Here is a 16,912-nt window from a genome sequence, read left to right as displayed (position 1 = left end):
TTAAAGCTAAATATGTAAAAAATCGATAAACAAATGTTGTTGCTCTGTTTTGTTTTCAGTATGTTTGTGTTGAACTTTAAGTTACAGATAAGTTGGTTTATTACATTTCTTCGATTGTGCGCTGTCTTGTGATACGACTGCTGTAAAAAGATAGGACGTGGTGCAAGGGTGCACAGAGGCAGCGATTTAATTATATTGTACATTATAAATACATGTATTTTCCATTCACGGATTTATCAATCGATTTCCAAAAGTTATTTGATGTTTATTGAGTATGTTTTTGGGATAGATGGCGCCACTCGATAATACAATAAAATTCACATAAATCAGCAGGAACCCAAACGGAAATGAAAATTCCAACCATAACTCTGTCCTCATGCTGCTGTTACCAGTTTTTCCTGCTGTCGGCCCCCGGAAGGGCTTTCAAAAATTCGCATGACTTTTTTCTCGGGGAGGAATGTTGTGAAAATAAATATTGTTTTACGTATTTGAAAACAATCAACTCGCATTTCACGCGCGGTAAACAATACAAGGAATTACGGAATTTTTGTCGATACACAAATTTCGCACGAACTTTATACCGCGCCCAAATACCGTGTTATTTCGCGCAATTTTCTCCCGAGCAATACGGTTGTGTGTGAGCTGAAAAGTACGCGCGTAAAATGAGAAAAAGCCATATGGTGCTTTTTGGAGGTTGCGTAATCCATATTTTCGCACTTGTTTTTCCTTGGCACCACCGCAGAGACCTCCCTGTCCCTTCCTCCAAATTGCCCCTGAGGATGGCTATAAAAAAAAGCACATGCACTTGTGTGTTTGCTCATTCGGATGGCATTTTTTCGTTTTTTTTTTTTTTTTGCAATTTCGATAATATTAAAAAAGGCTCCATGTTTTTCGTACCCGTGAACACACGCCGGGTTGGTGAACAGTAAAACTTGGATGGTTTGACAACTTTTAGATCGTTTTTATCTGTACTCATGGCTTGTCCCATTTTAAGATTATGTAGAGAGAGCCAGAAACTTTTAAGAAAAAAAAAAAATTTCTGTCAAATTTTTAAAGTGCATCTTGATCTTAAGACAAAAACTACCATTCAATGACAAAATGAGTTTTTTGCAATTCCGTCGTGAAACTATTTACTTTTCCTGTCATTCTTGAACGACGAAATAGCCTACTTTTCTGTACCAAAAATAACAGAATCGAATAGCAACACTTTTCAAAATAAATGCTGAAAAGTTCTTCTTTTCAGCACTCAAATGGGTGCTGAAAAGTTGAACTTTTCAGCACTTGTTTCGAAAAGTAACACTTTTCAACATTTTTTTGATTTAAACGATTTATTGACAAAATACATGAAAATCTGTCCTAAAATTCCACTCAATGGGTGTTTTTCGGAATTGCAAAAATGTTGTATGGAACTCGTTGCAAAAAGATGATTTTTTCAGCACTCTTTGTATTTATCCAACTCGGTGAACCTCGTTGTACGACTCGTGCTGAAAAAATCCTCTTTTTGCAACTTGTTACATAAACTACTATTATTGAATCATTCTGTACATTGATTTCAATTGATTTTTCGAAAATTTAACAAAAGTTACTTTTCAGTAAAATAAAGAGGAGGCACCTGTTGTTTTTTTTTTTCAAATTGTCAAAGAAAAAAATGTTTCCAACATCATAATCTATCACCTAAAACCACTTATAATTCCATGACATGCCCTCAAAACGGGACAGGTTGGTGTAGATTTTTGTTGATTTTCACTCCTCTTTTTTTTTCTTTGGGGGATAAAGTTAAGACCACAGAAGGCCCAACTCGTCCTATTCTTTTTTTTATTTATTAGGCAGTGGCAAATTAAAAAAAAATCATTGAAAAACTTTAGCAATCGATGATTGTAAACTAGAGAACTTTCCAGCTAAAAAAAAAGGAATATTTTTTACTGGTTCAAGTGTTCAACCATCGTGGTTTTACTGTGCAAGCTTTATGAGAATGGAAAAAAAGCTTGTTGTTTTACTCGAGCTTCTGGCCAGGAAAACAAAAACAATGAACACGTCAACAGTTGCAACACAGTGCTGCTGCAGTTGGAAACATATGGCAACATTTTTATGCAAACACGCATTCGCACTAGCTTTTTTAAGGTAAAGAAAAAAATTGAAAAATTAATGGAATAAAATATAGCAAAATGCATGCAGGCACCGAATAAATCGAGCATCGTGGCTATTAAAATGATCCGTGCTGATTTATTAACGAACGATTGGCTGACTATTGCGTTTTTGGCGATGAATTACACTACTCGACAAAACAAAACTTGTGTCAACGGATTCACGATATCTCATCCGTTCCTGAGAGAAAAGGCATCCCCGAATCCGATGCAATCGACAGAATTTGATTTTATGTCCACGCGGACTGACGAAAAGTTGGTACATTTTTTAACATAAAAAATCGAACAATTTAAAAAAAACCATGCGTCTCCTCCCAATTATATGAGCCATCTACAAGAATATGGAAGCGCCTGGTGCATAGCCATTTCCTTTAAGCACAACGGAAACAACCAATACAAATGTATAAAAAAAGTTGTCAAACGATTATAAAAAATAAATATTAAAAGTTTAAAATTAATTTATTTAAAAAAATATTTTTTGATTTATTTGTTTACTAAAATTTTATGTATCTCAAAGGTCTATGGGTACTTCGGGATGTCCATGGTCATCCAAGGACTGCCTGGAGTTAAGATCTACGAGTCTACCGCCGTAACAAGCAAGAGGTCGTCGGATTTTGACCCCGAATCTTGTGTGTATAGCATCAGTGCATATGGTAGACTACTGTATGAATGTGTTGGGATGTTCATGGTCATCCAAGGATGAAGATCTACGAGTCTACCGCCGTAACAAGCAAGAGGTCGTCGGATTTTGACCCCGGATCATATGCGTATAGCATCAGTGCATATGGTAGACTACTATATGAATGTGTTGGGATGTCCATGGTCATCCAAGGACTCCCAGTTAAGATCTACGAGTCTACCGCCGTAACAAGCAAGAGGTCGTCGGATTTTGACCCCGAATCTTGTGTGTATAGCATCAGTGCATATGGTAGACTACATGGTCATCCAAGGACTCCCTGGAGTGAAGATCTACGAGTCTACCGCCGTAACAAGCAAGAGGTCGTCGGATTTTGACCCCGGATCATGTGCGTATAGCATCAGTGCATATGGTAGACTACTATATGAATGTGTTGGGATGTTCATGGTCACCCAAGGACTCCCTGGAGTTAAGATCTACGAGTCTACCGCCGTAACAAGCAAGAGGTCGTCGGATTTTGACCCCGGATCATGTGCGTATAGCATCAGTGCATATGGTAGACTACTATATGAATGTGTTGGGATGTTCATGGTCATCCAAGGACTCCCTGGAGTTAAGATCTACGAGTCTACCGCCGTAACAAGCAAGAGGTCGTCGGATTTTGAGATCGAATCGTATAGCATCAGTGCATATGGTAGACTACTATATGAATGTGTTGGGATGTTCATGGTCATCCAAGGACTCCCTGGAGTTAAGATCTACGAGTCTACCGCCGTAACAAGCAAGAGGTCGTCGGATTTTGACATCCCAACATTGAACATCCCAACACATTCATATAGAAGTCTACCATATGCACTGATGCTATACGCACATGATCCGGGGTCAAAATCCGACGACCTCTTGCTTGTTACGGCGGTAGACTCGTAGATCTTAACTCCAGGGAGTCCTTGGATGACCATGAACATCCCAACACATTCATATAGTAGTCTACCATATGCACTGATGCTATACGCACATGATCCGGGGTCAAAATCCGACGACCTCTTCCTTGTTACGGCGGTAGACTCGTAGATCTTAACTCCAGGGAGTCCTTGGGTGACCATGAACATCCCAACACATTCATATAGTAGTCTACCATATGCACTGATGCTATACGCACATGATCCGGGGTCAAAATCCGACGACCTCTTGCTTGTTACGGCGGTAGACTCGTAGATCTTCACTCCAGGGAGTCCTTGGATGACCATGAACATCCCAACACATTCATACAGTAGTCTACCATATGCACTGATGCTATACACACAAGATTCGGGGTCAAAATCCGACGACCTCTTGCTTGTTACGGCGGTAGACTCGTAGATCTTAACTCCAGGGAGTCCTTGGATGACCATGGACATCCCAACACATTCATATAGTAGTCTACCATATGCACTGATGCTAAACACACAAGATTCGGGGTCAAATCCGACGACCTCTTGCTTGTTACGGCGGTAGACTCGTAGATCTTAACTCCAGGGAGTCCTTGGATGACCATGAACATCCCAACACATTCATATAGTAGTCTACCATATGCACTGATGCTATACGCATATGATCCGGTGTCAAAATCCGACGACCTCTTGCTTGTTACGGCGGTAGACTCGTAGATCTTAACTCCAGGGAGTCCTTGGATGACCATGAACATCCCAACACATTCATACAGTAGTCTACCATATCCACTGATGATATACGCACATGATCCGGGGTCAAAATCCGACGACCTCTTGCTTGTTACGGCGGTAGACTCGTAGATCTTCACTCCAGGGAGTCCTTGGATGACCATGAACATCCCAACACATTCATACAGTAGTCTACCATATGCACTGATGCTATACACACAAGATTCGGGGTCAAAATCCGACGACCTCTTCCTTGTTACGGCGGTAGACTCGTAGATCTTAACTCCAGGGAGTCCTTGGGTGACCATGAACATCCCAACACATTCATATAGTAGTCTACCATATGCACTGATGCTATACGCACATGATTCGGGGTCAAAATCCGACGACCTCTTGCTTGTTACGGCGGTAGACTCGTAGATCTTAACTCCAGGGAGTCCTTGGATGACCATGAACATCCCAACACATTCATATAGTAGTCTACCATATGCACTGATGCTATACGCATATGATCCGGGGTCAAAATCCGACGACCTCTTGCTTGTTACGGCGGTAGACTCGTAGATCTTAACTCCAGGGAGTCCTTGGATGACCATGAACATCCCAACACATTCATATAGTAGTCTACCATATGCACTGATGCTATACGCACATGATTCGGGGTCAAAATCCGACGACCTCTTGCTTGTTACGGCGGTAGACTCGTAGATCTTAACTCCAGGCAGTCCTTGGATGACCATGGACATCCCGAAGTACCCATAGACCTTTGAGATACATAAAATTTTAGTAAACAAATAAATCAAAAATATTTTTTAAATAAATTAATTTTAAACTTTTAATATTTATTTTTATAATCGTACAAAAATGCTAGCTGTGGACCCCCGAGAACTTGACAACTTTTTTATACATTTGTATTGGTTGTTTCCGTTGTGCTTAAAGGAAATGGCTATGCACCAGGCGCTTCCATATTCTTGTAGATGGCTCATATAATTGGGAGGAGACGCATGGTTTTTAAATTGTTCGATTTTTATGTTAAAAATGTACCAACTTTTCGTCAGTCCGCGTGGACATAAAATCAAATTCTGTCGATTGCATCGGATTCGGGGATGCCTTTTCTCTCAGGAACGGATGAGATATCGTGAATCCGTTGACACAAGTTTTGTTTTGTCGAGTAGTGTTATTAATGCCACACGCAGATATCGATTCCGGGCCAGCATCAGTGTATCAACTGATGAAGTGTAATTAAAATGGTTGATCTACCCCTCCCGGGCGCTTTTCCCCCTCCGAAAAGGGAACGGAAATTGATATTATTAATGAATCCTGGAAAAACAAACGAGATAAGCACGTAGCTTTAGTTGCAGAATATAGCTTCTAATTGTCTGCTACTTGAGAGCTATTTAATTTAATTTATTTAAAAAGCAAAAACGCCGACTGACACTTTTTTTCTGCGCATTCTTTATTTCGAGAGAAGCATAAACTAGAAGGCTCACCTATTTATTTGTTTTTAAGAGACATAGCGAAATTTGGAAGGCACATGAAATATCGGCTCGAAGTCATAATGGATGAAGTATCTCAACAGGTTAATCCTCAAGGAACTTCTCTGCATTTTAATGAAAAAATAATAATTTTAATATTCAAATAAAAACATGTTCTTTCGACACATCAACTCGATTTAGCTTGGGGATAAAAAATAACATTTTTATGATTGTTTCTATACTTGTTGTAGTTTTTTTAATATGTAAAATTAGCTTAGCCCAAAATGAGTGCGGTGCTTGTGGGGACGCGCAGTCCTGTTTTTTAGTGTTATTTTTTATCTCTTTTGTGTCGCTGTTCGAGTGTAGGGGTGATTGGTCATTATAATTAAACAATGGCATCAGTAGTGCGGTGCTTGTGGGGACGCGCAGTCCTGTTTTTTTCGTGTTATTTTCCGTCTCTTTTGTGTCGCTATTTGTGAACATGGTGGGGTGATTGGATTTCTTCTTCTTCTTTTTTCATTTATTTTTTGTTCGTGCGTTCGTTGGCCGATGAATTTTATTTCTGTTCTCTTTATATAAAAAAACGAAACGATCCGATTTTTGTTTTTTGAGACAAGCAAGTCGTATTGCTGGATTAAGTCCTTTCCATATCATCGAGGATCGGAAGGCACGTCGACGGAGAAATTCTGGAGAATCGCGGTCGAATTAATACTATATTTAAATAGATAGGTATCTTTCCGCAGCTGGCTGCCTAAGATTTTTAAAATTTCAACCGATAAACAAATTGCTCATGGTCGCATCACCTACCACAGTGAATCCTGACCTCATACCCATCTTTCTAACCCCTCAAAACTCATGTGATACTTTGTCGGAGACGCAGCTGATTTAGCGGTCCCATCACTCAAGTATCGGCTAACATTCCCATCCACTTCCCCGTGTCTTACCACTGGTCGTGGCCGGCGTCGGTATTGATCAGCACGATAGGGACCTTTGAAAATTGCGAAGGGGTGATGATTGGTTCCTACTTTTCATCTGTGGTCCACGGAACAATGTTTGGGGGTCCTGGTCAATAACGAAGTAGCAGCTACGGGTAGACACCAATGCTAATGCTATGCTATGTAAAATTAGCTTAGCCCAAAATACCCTGCGACTCAAATATACTCCAAATATTAAAAAAAACAGATTTATAAAAATATTCAACAAGATCAGTTAAGTTTTATTTAATCACAAGCAATTTAGCAATCCCAATGTTTTATCCACCCTACACCTTCTTTTTACCCTTTCCTTTGCCCTTCTTTCCCTTCTTCTTCTTTTTGGCTGCCTTTTTCACCAGCACTTGGCGCCAAGCTCGTTGCAGCACCCTGGCGGCGTGCGCAATCCGGAACTTTTCAACCTGCTCCTCGATCAGCTCTGCCTCAAGGACTTCTACGTTGAACGTCAGCTGCTCCAGTTGTTCCTGCTGCGGATCATACACCGTTTCTTTCCATTCCGGAAACTGAGCGACATCGTTCTCAAGCGCTTCGAGTTCCTTCATTGGTTCTCCGACAAATTTGTCGTACTGCTTGATCCACAGCTGCAGTTGGACGGTAAGTTTGGTGATTTTGCGCCGTTTTTGGTTGTGCTCGTCAACCAGAGCTCGATATTCTTTGCTATTTTCCAAATCGAGCACCTTTCGCGAAACTTCCTCTTGAAGATGTGCAAAGCTACGATCTCCACTTTGGCGTAGTGCAATCAGTTCCAACTCGGACTCATCGACGATGTCCTGAATCTCACGTGGGCTTCTCTCTTTCAGCAAAAATATTTCCATTTTCATCTCGTCAATCGCTTTTTGAGTTGCTTGAACTTTCCTTCTCAAATTGTTTATTTTACCTTTGCTAACTAAAATTCCGGTTATGTATTGAAGTTTTGACTTTTCTGATTGTTTGTAAATGTATGGTTGCAAAACCTCTTCCTTTATAGGGAGCATGTTTCGAAGCGTTCGAATGGATTCCAATATGTGATAGCAATTGTCTGGAGCCTAAATTAAATTTAAAATACGTTTTCATTACATTGCTTTAATTTCAAACAACCAAACAAACCTCTACATTTTCGAAGCTACAGGTTACTAAAATTTCTTCCAGCTTCTGTACAAAATCCTCAACACCAGCATCACTTTTCAGCAACTCTTCAATTTTTATTTTCAAATTATTCCGCAACTCTGAATTGTGCAATCTCTTGATGCCAGAGTAAACTCGAAAAAAGAGAACCAGCTGATCTTCCAGCTCATCCACAATCGAATCAATCCACTGTTTTTGCAGGTGGAAATCAAAGTACTTCCTGTACTCGGGGTCGTCTTTCCCGATAACATCTTGCTCCAGGCTGGTGGCGGAAGGGGCGATGTCTTTTTTTGCAAACTCCTTCATTTTTAGCACAGTCGTGGAATGTTGTGTATCAAGTTGTTTTGAGTGTCATCAGGAAACGGCATGCTGAGCACAACTTTAAAAAATCAACATGTTGAATTTATTTACTCAACCAGGAAAAGTCATAAAAAGTAAATCTTTCCCAGTTTCCCAAAGGGAAACACGGGTCCCCCACAGACCGTTATTATGAAAAAAAAATCCACCCAAACCAATGATTGGACATGGTTCCTGGGACCATTCTGCACCTCTAGGCCGAGTTTCAAAATATTTGCCGGCAGAAGTTTCGAATACGGTCAGTTTTAGAGTTTCAAGTAGAAATTAAGGAGAAATCGCATGTAAAATGCGTAGGAAAAGATCAAAGACCCAATGTTTTGACTCCAAAACATTACTGGTAATGGTTTTAAATTGTACTTACATATAGTAGAATCATATAAAAACGATTTACAGCATTGACTTAGGCTTAATCAGGCTAAGTCAGGTGACTTAAGTATATTATTTACAAGTTTATAAATACCTTAATATTAAAAAAATCATTCATCAGGGAATTTTAAGTAAAAAAAACTTTGACTTTGAGCCAAGGCGTGACATTGTACCAGACAGCTTAACAACAAGCTCGATAAGCTTGAATTGCAAAGTATAAACCTTGCAAATATTGTTCTTAGATTATGCTGTCCTCTGCCATAACAAGTTATATCAGTACGAAAAACTACAAAAATAGATAAATCTTTGGTTTCATAAGCCTTATCGTTTGACCCCGACACAAGTCACATTAAAACTTACATCGCCTGTACATATTTGACTATACCGGGTTCGGTGGTGGAGTGTTAAACGTGGTTGCCTCTCACCCTAGTTGGGTTGGTAATGTTGTTTAGCGAACAATTTGATTTGATTTGATATGTAACTGTACTATTTTCATGTTTTCATAAGATATGCCAAGCTTGTTCAAAGATTGATTGTGCTTTCACATTGGACAGAATGTAAACAATAACAAACACGTTTCGTTTGGTTGACCATTCTGTGTATTTTCTTGAAGTTTTGTTAAATTTGGCTGCCGGAGTCCCGAGATATTATTGAAAATATTTACGGTAGTCGAGCTCGCACCTGTGTCAGGCTGTGTCAAGATAGCACGACAAGATTGAATCTTCTTTCATATGAAAAGTGACAACAATGCACGGAGTTTTTCGGTTTTTATTGAATATCTCAGGATTTGAAATCGAATTTCGGGGATCTGTGAAGGTGTGGCATTAACTCAATTTGGCCCAAAATGCACGTGCGACAAGTAAGCACCACAAAAGACCCGGAGGTCATTCAAGTGGATTGCTTTGCTTTGCTACAAATTCGACAGATATTGGAGCTTATTCACAAACAATTTAAAAAAATGACGTGATCCATCATGACTTTTATTGAAAACGCAATATTTTTTTTAATTGAAATATTTTCCCTTGTAGTCTCATTTTATGTGTACAAGGCCTTTCAAGGCCATAAGTCAGAATCGAGGAGACGGGCCTAACAAATAAAACAAAATCTGATTTAAGGCTAAACTAATAAGGCTTGGCAAAAGACGTGCGGAGGTCACCAATCTGAAATCTGACATTTTCAGGAGTTGTTTGGACATATATAACTAGCATCTAGGGAAATATGATCACTTTAGCTCAATGGGAAGTGAGGTAAATCGGAACACAAAGTTTGAACGAAGACTTGTATGGGTGAACCAATCACACAAAATAGTTTATTTGGTCATAGGGAAGGCCCCCACAAAGTTTGAGCCAAATAAAAAAATACAAATAAAATCCATTTCCGGTTTTGGTAGAGAACTGCTCAACCCAAGTAACAATTTTAGTTTTGTTGAAGTTTTGAAGAGGTTGTACAGAATACTTCCGAAAATGTATGAGAGATGCTTTTTAGTGCTGAGTTAAATACGAGTTAAATAAGCAATAAAGCCAAAATGGACTATTTTAGGAGGTTAGCCAGAGCAAAATTGAAGAGTTTCATAAAACAAAATAATTTTATTGTATGCTTTATTGATGCTTTAAAGAGCTCTACAAGATACGAATAATGCTGTCTAGCTGAACAAATTGCATTTTCATTTACTCTGATAGGAAACCTAAAGCCTGTATCGCGGACTGAAAGCATGCATAAATGTGTTATTGAAGGCAATGATTCTTCTTCTAGATGGAATCAGAAAATACTTTTGGTCGACAACAATTCACAAGTCAATAATATTATAGACATAAATATCAGTGATCAAATCTCTCATGATAGTTCGAAAAAATGGTACGCGCCTTCTCAAATTATTAGAAAAAGTTTGTAATTTTACCTACAAAAATAATTTGAGCACGGTCATTGCTCAAGAATTCAACATGGCTACGCTTTTCAGTAACATTTCTCTCTAGGCAATATGGCGAAATTTATTAAATGTAATTATTCTTGCTTGAGACTGTTTTAAATTCATTTCTTCTTTAAATGGTCTTGCTCAAAACTGACTAGGAATAACTCGTTTTAAGAGAGATTTATTACGGTTTCAGTCAGGATAATGTAGCTTTTTGATGGTTTTATTGAAGTTTAAATCGCCTAAGCTGACACCGTAGCGCATGCCTGTCATTGATTACTGCAAGAAGATCCGACTAGAGAAATCGCCAAAATTTCACCACAATTCAATAAAAAAAACCAACAGCGTTTGTTCGTAGTAATGGTAATTTTATTGCATAATATACACTAACCAATCCACTTTATACTCAACTCATTGTAAACACTATTACCATCACAGGTTGATAAGCGCTGCACTGTCCTGAAGAAATGCATATTTTCACCTTTCCATCTTGTAGTTGAGTATACCTTTGACCCCAACTGTGCAACTTATTTTACTTTTTAGACGTTTAAATTATCTGCAACACAAAAATCGTAAGTGAAATTAAAAAAGAACTCAGCTTAACTCGCTCAAACAGCACCAGCAAATTGCTAATGACAGCGCGTAGCAATACACGTTACAAAATCTGGATGGTTTTGTACAAGAAAACTTGCAGAATACACAGTTTTATCAATTTCTTTTTGAAAACCATTAGCACTATAAACTGTACTGATCAAGCCTTAAAGGTTTTCATTAAAAAGTCTGCGAGAAACAATCCACAAACAAAATGTGTGTAACGCCATGTTACGATATTATAAATTGCAAAAAAAAAAAAAAAACAATTATCTAAATAACAAGGTATCGTTGCCAATTAAATTAGTATTACTATTAATTTTCAGCACAGGCGCCATTTCTGAAATAAGCTAATTGTTCCCAGTAATAAATTCTGGAAATAAATCGGTAATCTTTTCGCAAAAAAAAAAACACAACCAAAACCACCAATTTATTCTTTTTATTATTCTCAGCACACTTTTGTAAACTTTTCATTAAGAGATCACTTGTAATTGCACTTAAAAGCTGGCTCAAAACAATTCGTCTCCTTGCACTGTGTTTCTCGATCTACAACTGAATAAGTTTAAGTGACAGTTCAAATCCAACAAGGTTGGTCAAATTCCTCATGAAGACGAAAAAGGTTTATTGCAGATTTCGTCAAGATATTCAAGCTCCGCCATATATTCTTCAGAAAATCTCGAAGTGTAACTTAACACTGAATAAAAACTTCTAAGTAGAATTTCTAATCAAGTCTTCAAGAAACCTTGAAAATATGTTGAAGGTTATGCTAGATGAAAACCTGTTGGTTTTGATAAAAGTTTGTATAAAACATTATTGCATTCAATAAAACTGTTTTAAAACCATATTAGAATATACAGCATTTGAATTGCTACTTGGGAAGTATAGAGCAGTTCTCTAGGATTTCGGTCATTTGATTTTTTTTTTGTATTTTTTAATCCGACTGAAACTTTTTTGGTGCCTTCGGTATGCCCAAAGAAGCCATTTTGCATCATTAGTTTGTCCATATAATTTTCCATACAAATTCGGCAGCTGTCCATACAAAAATGATGTATGAAAATTCAAAATCTGTATCTTTTGAAGGAATTTTTGATCGATTTGGTGTCTTCGGCAAAGTTGTAGGTATGGATACGGACTACACTGGAAAAATAATACACGGTAAAAATTTGGTGATTTTTTATTTAACTTTTATCACTAAAACTTGATTTACAAAAAACACTATTTTTAATTTTTTTTTGATATGTTTTAGAAGGCATAAAATGCCAACTTTTCAGAAATTTCAGGTTGTGCAAAAATCACTGACCGAGTTATGAATTTTAATCAATACTGATTTTTCAAAAATCGAAATTTTGGTCGTAAAATTTTCAACTTCATTTTTCGATGTAAAATCAAATTTGCAATCAAAAGTACTTTACTGAAATTTTGATAAAGTGCACCGTTTTCAAGTTATAGCCATATTTAAGTGACTTTTTGAAAATAGTCGCAGTTTTCATTTTTAAATTAGTGCACATGTTTGCCCAGTTTTGAAAAAATATTTTGAAAAGCTGAGAAAATTCTCTATATTTTGCTTATTTGGACTTTGTTGATACGACCTTTAGTTGCTGAGATATTGCAATGCAAAGGTTTAAAAACAGGAAAATTGATGTTTTCTAAGTTTCACCCAAACAACCCACCATTTTCTATCGTCAATATCTCAGCAACTAATGGTCCGATTTTCAATGTTAATATATGAAACATTTGTGAAATTTTCCGATCTCTTCGAAAAAAATATTTTTGGAATTTTCAAGTCAAGACTAACATTTCACAAAGGCCAAACATTCAATATTACGCCCTTTTAAAATGTTTGTCTTGATTTGAAAATTCCAAAAATATTTTTTTCGAAAAGATCGGAAAATTTCACAATTGTTTCATATATTAACATTGAAAATCGGACCATTAGTTGCTGAGATATTGACGATAGAAAATGGTGGGTTGTTTGGGTGAAACTTAGAAAACATCAATTTTCCTGTTTTTAAACCTTTGCATTGCAATATCTCAGCAACTAAAGGTCGTATCAACATAGTCCGAATAAGCAAAATATAGAGAATTTTCTCAGCTTTTCAAAAATATTTTTTTCAAAACTGGGCAAACATGTGCACTAATTTAAAAAAATGAAAAACTGCGACTATTTTCAAAAAGTCACTTAAATATGGCTATAACTTGAAAACGGTGCACTTTATCAAAATTTTAGTAAAGTACTTTTGATTGCAAATTTGATTTTACATCGAAAAATGAAGTTGAAAAATTTTACGACCAAAATTTCGATTTTTGAAAAATCAGTATTGATTAAAAATTCATAACTCGGTCAGTGATTTTTGCACAACCTGGAAATTTCTGAAAAGTTGGCATTTTATGTCTTCTAAAACATATCAAAAATAAAAAATTAAAAATAGTGTTTTTTTGTAAATCAAGTTTTAGTGATAAAAGTTAAATAAAAAATCACCAAATTTTTTTACCGTGTATTATTTTTCCAGTGTAGTCCGTATCCATACCTACAACTTTGCCGAAGACACCAAATCGATCAAAAATTCCTTCAAAAGATACAGATTTTTGAATTTTCATACATCATTTTTGTATGGACAGCTGCCGAATTTGTATGGAAAATTATATGGACAAACTAATGATGCAAAATGGCTTCTTTGGGCATACCGAAGGCACCAAAAAAGTTTCAGCCGGATTAAAAAATACAAAAATTAAAATTGAAGAAAAAAGACCGATTTCGTAGAGAATTGCTCTATATGTTTAGAATAGAGTGAATTTGCTGAAGGATAAAAGTAACAAAATAACCTTAGAAATAGCTCATAGATGGGGGATAGCTAGAGGAAAAAATACAAAAATCTAAAATCTCAGAAGATATTATAATCTTGGATCAAATTAACTAAAATCAAACCCACTCTTAATTATATTTTGCCGGTTTTGGATGCTTTTCAAAACGCATCAGTTACAAAAAATAATTCTCGAACTCTCTAAAATATTGCATGCCCCATTGAAACCCCAGAATTGCTTCGTAACAATGTATAATCAAATAATAACAACAACTCTGTAGGGACCATCCATAAACCACGTGGACACTTTAGGGGGTATGGCGATTGTCCATGCTCCATACAAAAAGATTTTTGTTGTATGGACAATTGTCCACGAGGGGGGGGGGGGGTTCGAGATTACCAAAAAAGTGTCCACGTGGTTTATGAATGGTCCCGTAATTGGGTGATTTCGAATCCTCTCCCTACCCTTACATGAAGGAAGGATAAACTCTGCCGCTGCTGGTACATCGGAGTGATGTCATCGTTAGACATGATGATCCTGAGAGCACTACATCGTGCTCGATGACATGTCCCCCCCACCCCCACCCTCTCCATTTCATTGCCCCGATCCAAAACGCAGCGGTACTGAAAAGAGTGAGGAAAAGTTTTGATATTGTATGTATTTAGACGTATTATCCCCCTTGAAATATGATTCCTTAAGGAGCGTATTAAAGCCACACTCGACACGTGGGAGTAGAGGTGTGTATGTGTGTGTACTTTGTCTGAAGTAAACAGCAGCAGCGGCAGACTCTTGGTCTTTCACCTACGCACCATTTGTACCCTGCCGTGTATGTTGTTTGTTCCGCCATGTGATGGAAAACAACACGTGTGGCAGGGCAGGGGGTTGAAAAGTGCTCCGGGCCAGGCAAAGGAAAAGGAAGGAGTTTTGTGGTGTAAAAAGTATTAAAGTTCACTCGACCCCAAACCTCAGCCCCAATCCTCCTCCTCTTCATCGTGCTGCTTGACTTGTTTGAGTAACAGCATAGAATTGGGGGCAAAAACTTGTACATTTGCTTGGACGGACTCGGTAAATCCCACCGCCGTGGGTGGTGGCGGCAGTGCGTGTATTGTGTCAAGCACCGACAATAAAGTTATTATTATGGGATTTGCGGTTGTACATATTAGCGACGGATTAACTTGGGGGGTGGACGGGGTGGATTCGTTTATGGTGAGTTTTGTATTACATTTGAGCATAATGGTTTGTGGTTGATGCATAAAAATTGAACTGATGAATGCAATCATCCTTTTAATGTAAGAAGTTTGTCATTTTAAGCAGGGCTGTGTAGTCGAAGTTGGAGTTGGGTCTTTTTGGAGAGCTGTCGCTAAATTTTCTAGTAGCTGGGGTCGAAAACGCTTCAAAGGCTACCCGATTCCGCAGCCTTGATTTCTGGCACGTGTAGTAGACTAACGATAACGTTTGCCACCCTTGTGAATGTGTAGTGAAATTTAAACTATGTTAAACAATTTAGTAAACACTTAGTTACATCTTTTGAGTTTGTCAGCATTCTGCAAAAGACAGAATAACCACATAGTAACTCATTAGCAAACATCATTTTATTTTATTAACGTTTAATAACGAGTCTCAATTGGAAAAAAAACCTTCTATATAAACAGCGAAGAAAGCGGATATTTTTATTTAAAATCAGTTGGAAGCTCAGTTGAGTTAATTGGCGACATAATCTTCCAATCAAGAAGAATAAATGCTAACGATTTACCTTCCATGGAAACGCGAAGAAACTTCCATAATAGGAAACCCGTCATGTAATCCCCAGAACTCCCTACTCACATCATAACCTTTATCGATTGCGTTGCTGACTGGCAACATTCCAAAGCCGCAGTCTCTCGGCTTCGTAGCTAGGCCATTTAAGTTGACCCATGACCGGCGACCAGCCTACCAGCCTTCGTCGTTTCGTTTCAAAGCCCCCGGGATCAGCACAGCCTCATCGACTTTGTCCGCAGGATCTCCAAGGAGTTCCGCCGGCGTCCTTGGCCGGGACTTTGTTCTCTTCTTTCATCATCATGTGCATACACGCACTTTTAGCCATACTGCTCGAATCATCTATTCATGAGGCGTATTTCTTGGCCCCTGCTTTCTCGGAAACTAGCCAGTCCTCCTCCAAGATTTGACAAAAGGGAAATTTCAATAAGCTTCGGTTTGAGCGGCGTAATGCCGTTATTATTCGATACACAATGAACGGAAAAAAGTCTTTTTGCTTCCGTTTTTATGCTCGTACCTGGGAGGGAAACGACTTGACAGGTTTCTCCGCAAATCTCGAAAACGGAGTGAAAGTCGAGAAATTCGTCTAGAAAGGTTAGGTTGCGTTTTTGTGTTCATCTCTCCAAGGTGAGCCAAATTTATTCAATTTGAAAGCTGGAGAATTCTCCGACAGCGAAGGGCACGACAAAAATGATGATGATGGTGATGCGTTGGCTTTGTGAAAGAAGTTTTCCCCATCATTTCCCACCGGGTTTATCGTCGCATTCCTCCGGCATCAAGGTTCAAGTTGAATGAAAGAATTGTGAGTGCGACGATCGAGAAGAAGCCATAACCTCGCTCCCCCGCACCGCAGCTCAGGGTGATAAACGTCTATTAGGGATTACAAATAATGCGTGAAAACTTCTCTTTCCTGGGTGATTCTGGTCCCGGTTGCGAAAGGGACCTAAATCCGGAAGGCTTACGAGGCAGACCCCGCCACTTGTCAAAGAAATTCACAAAATACGCATTTTATGTTTCCATAGCTGGGCGTCTATAAATATTTCCAGCAATGTTTTCCCAAAGCGGATGGTAAACATTAAGGGGGGACATCCCAGAGTATCGCCATCATGCATTAGGATTTAT

At 38.2% G+C, this 16,912-nt stretch overlaps 2 protein-coding genes across 2 annotated transcripts in view; one reads left to right on the top strand and one right to left on the bottom strand.

Annotated features, from left to right (window-relative positions):
• Window positions 1-7,175: 7,175 nt before the first annotated feature.
• LOC6034497 lies at window positions 7,176-8,316 on the bottom strand. The gene is made up of 2 exons (XM_038265102.1): window positions 7,993-8,316; window positions 7,176-7,931 (listed from the first exon to the last, which is right to left on the bottom strand). Exons 1-2 carry the CDS (start codon window positions 8,314-8,316, stop codon window positions 7,176-7,178), a joined length of 1,080 nt encoding a protein of 359 aa, XP_038121030.1.
• LOC6034495 overlaps window positions 7,376-16,912 on the top strand; it is a 60,944-nt gene continuing 51,407 nt past the window's right edge. Inside the window, 1 exon segment of the mRNA XM_038255327.1 lies at window positions 7,376-7,500. The gene's annotated coding sequence lies outside the window, so the exon portion shown is untranslated.

The sequence above is a fragment of the Culex quinquefasciatus genome, chromosome 1, assembly GCF_015732765.1.
Source record: "Culex quinquefasciatus strain JHB chromosome 1, VPISU_Cqui_1.0_pri_paternal, whole genome shotgun sequence".
Taxonomy (NCBI): domain Eukaryota; kingdom Metazoa; phylum Arthropoda; class Insecta; order Diptera; family Culicidae; genus Culex; species Culex quinquefasciatus.
This window is presented reverse-complemented; position numbering and strand designations above follow the sequence as displayed.

Excerpts from the sequence above, each read along its gene's own strand:
- LOC6034497 (XM_038265102.1), bottom strand. The coding sequence starts at position 8,316 with ATGAAGGAGTTTGCAAAAAAAGACATCGCCCCTTCCGCCACCAGCCTG. Across the intron at positions 7,932-7,992 it reads GTAGCTTCGAAAATGTAGAG|GCTCCAGACAATTGCTATCA; the intron begins GTTTGTTTGGTT and ends AATTTAATTTAG.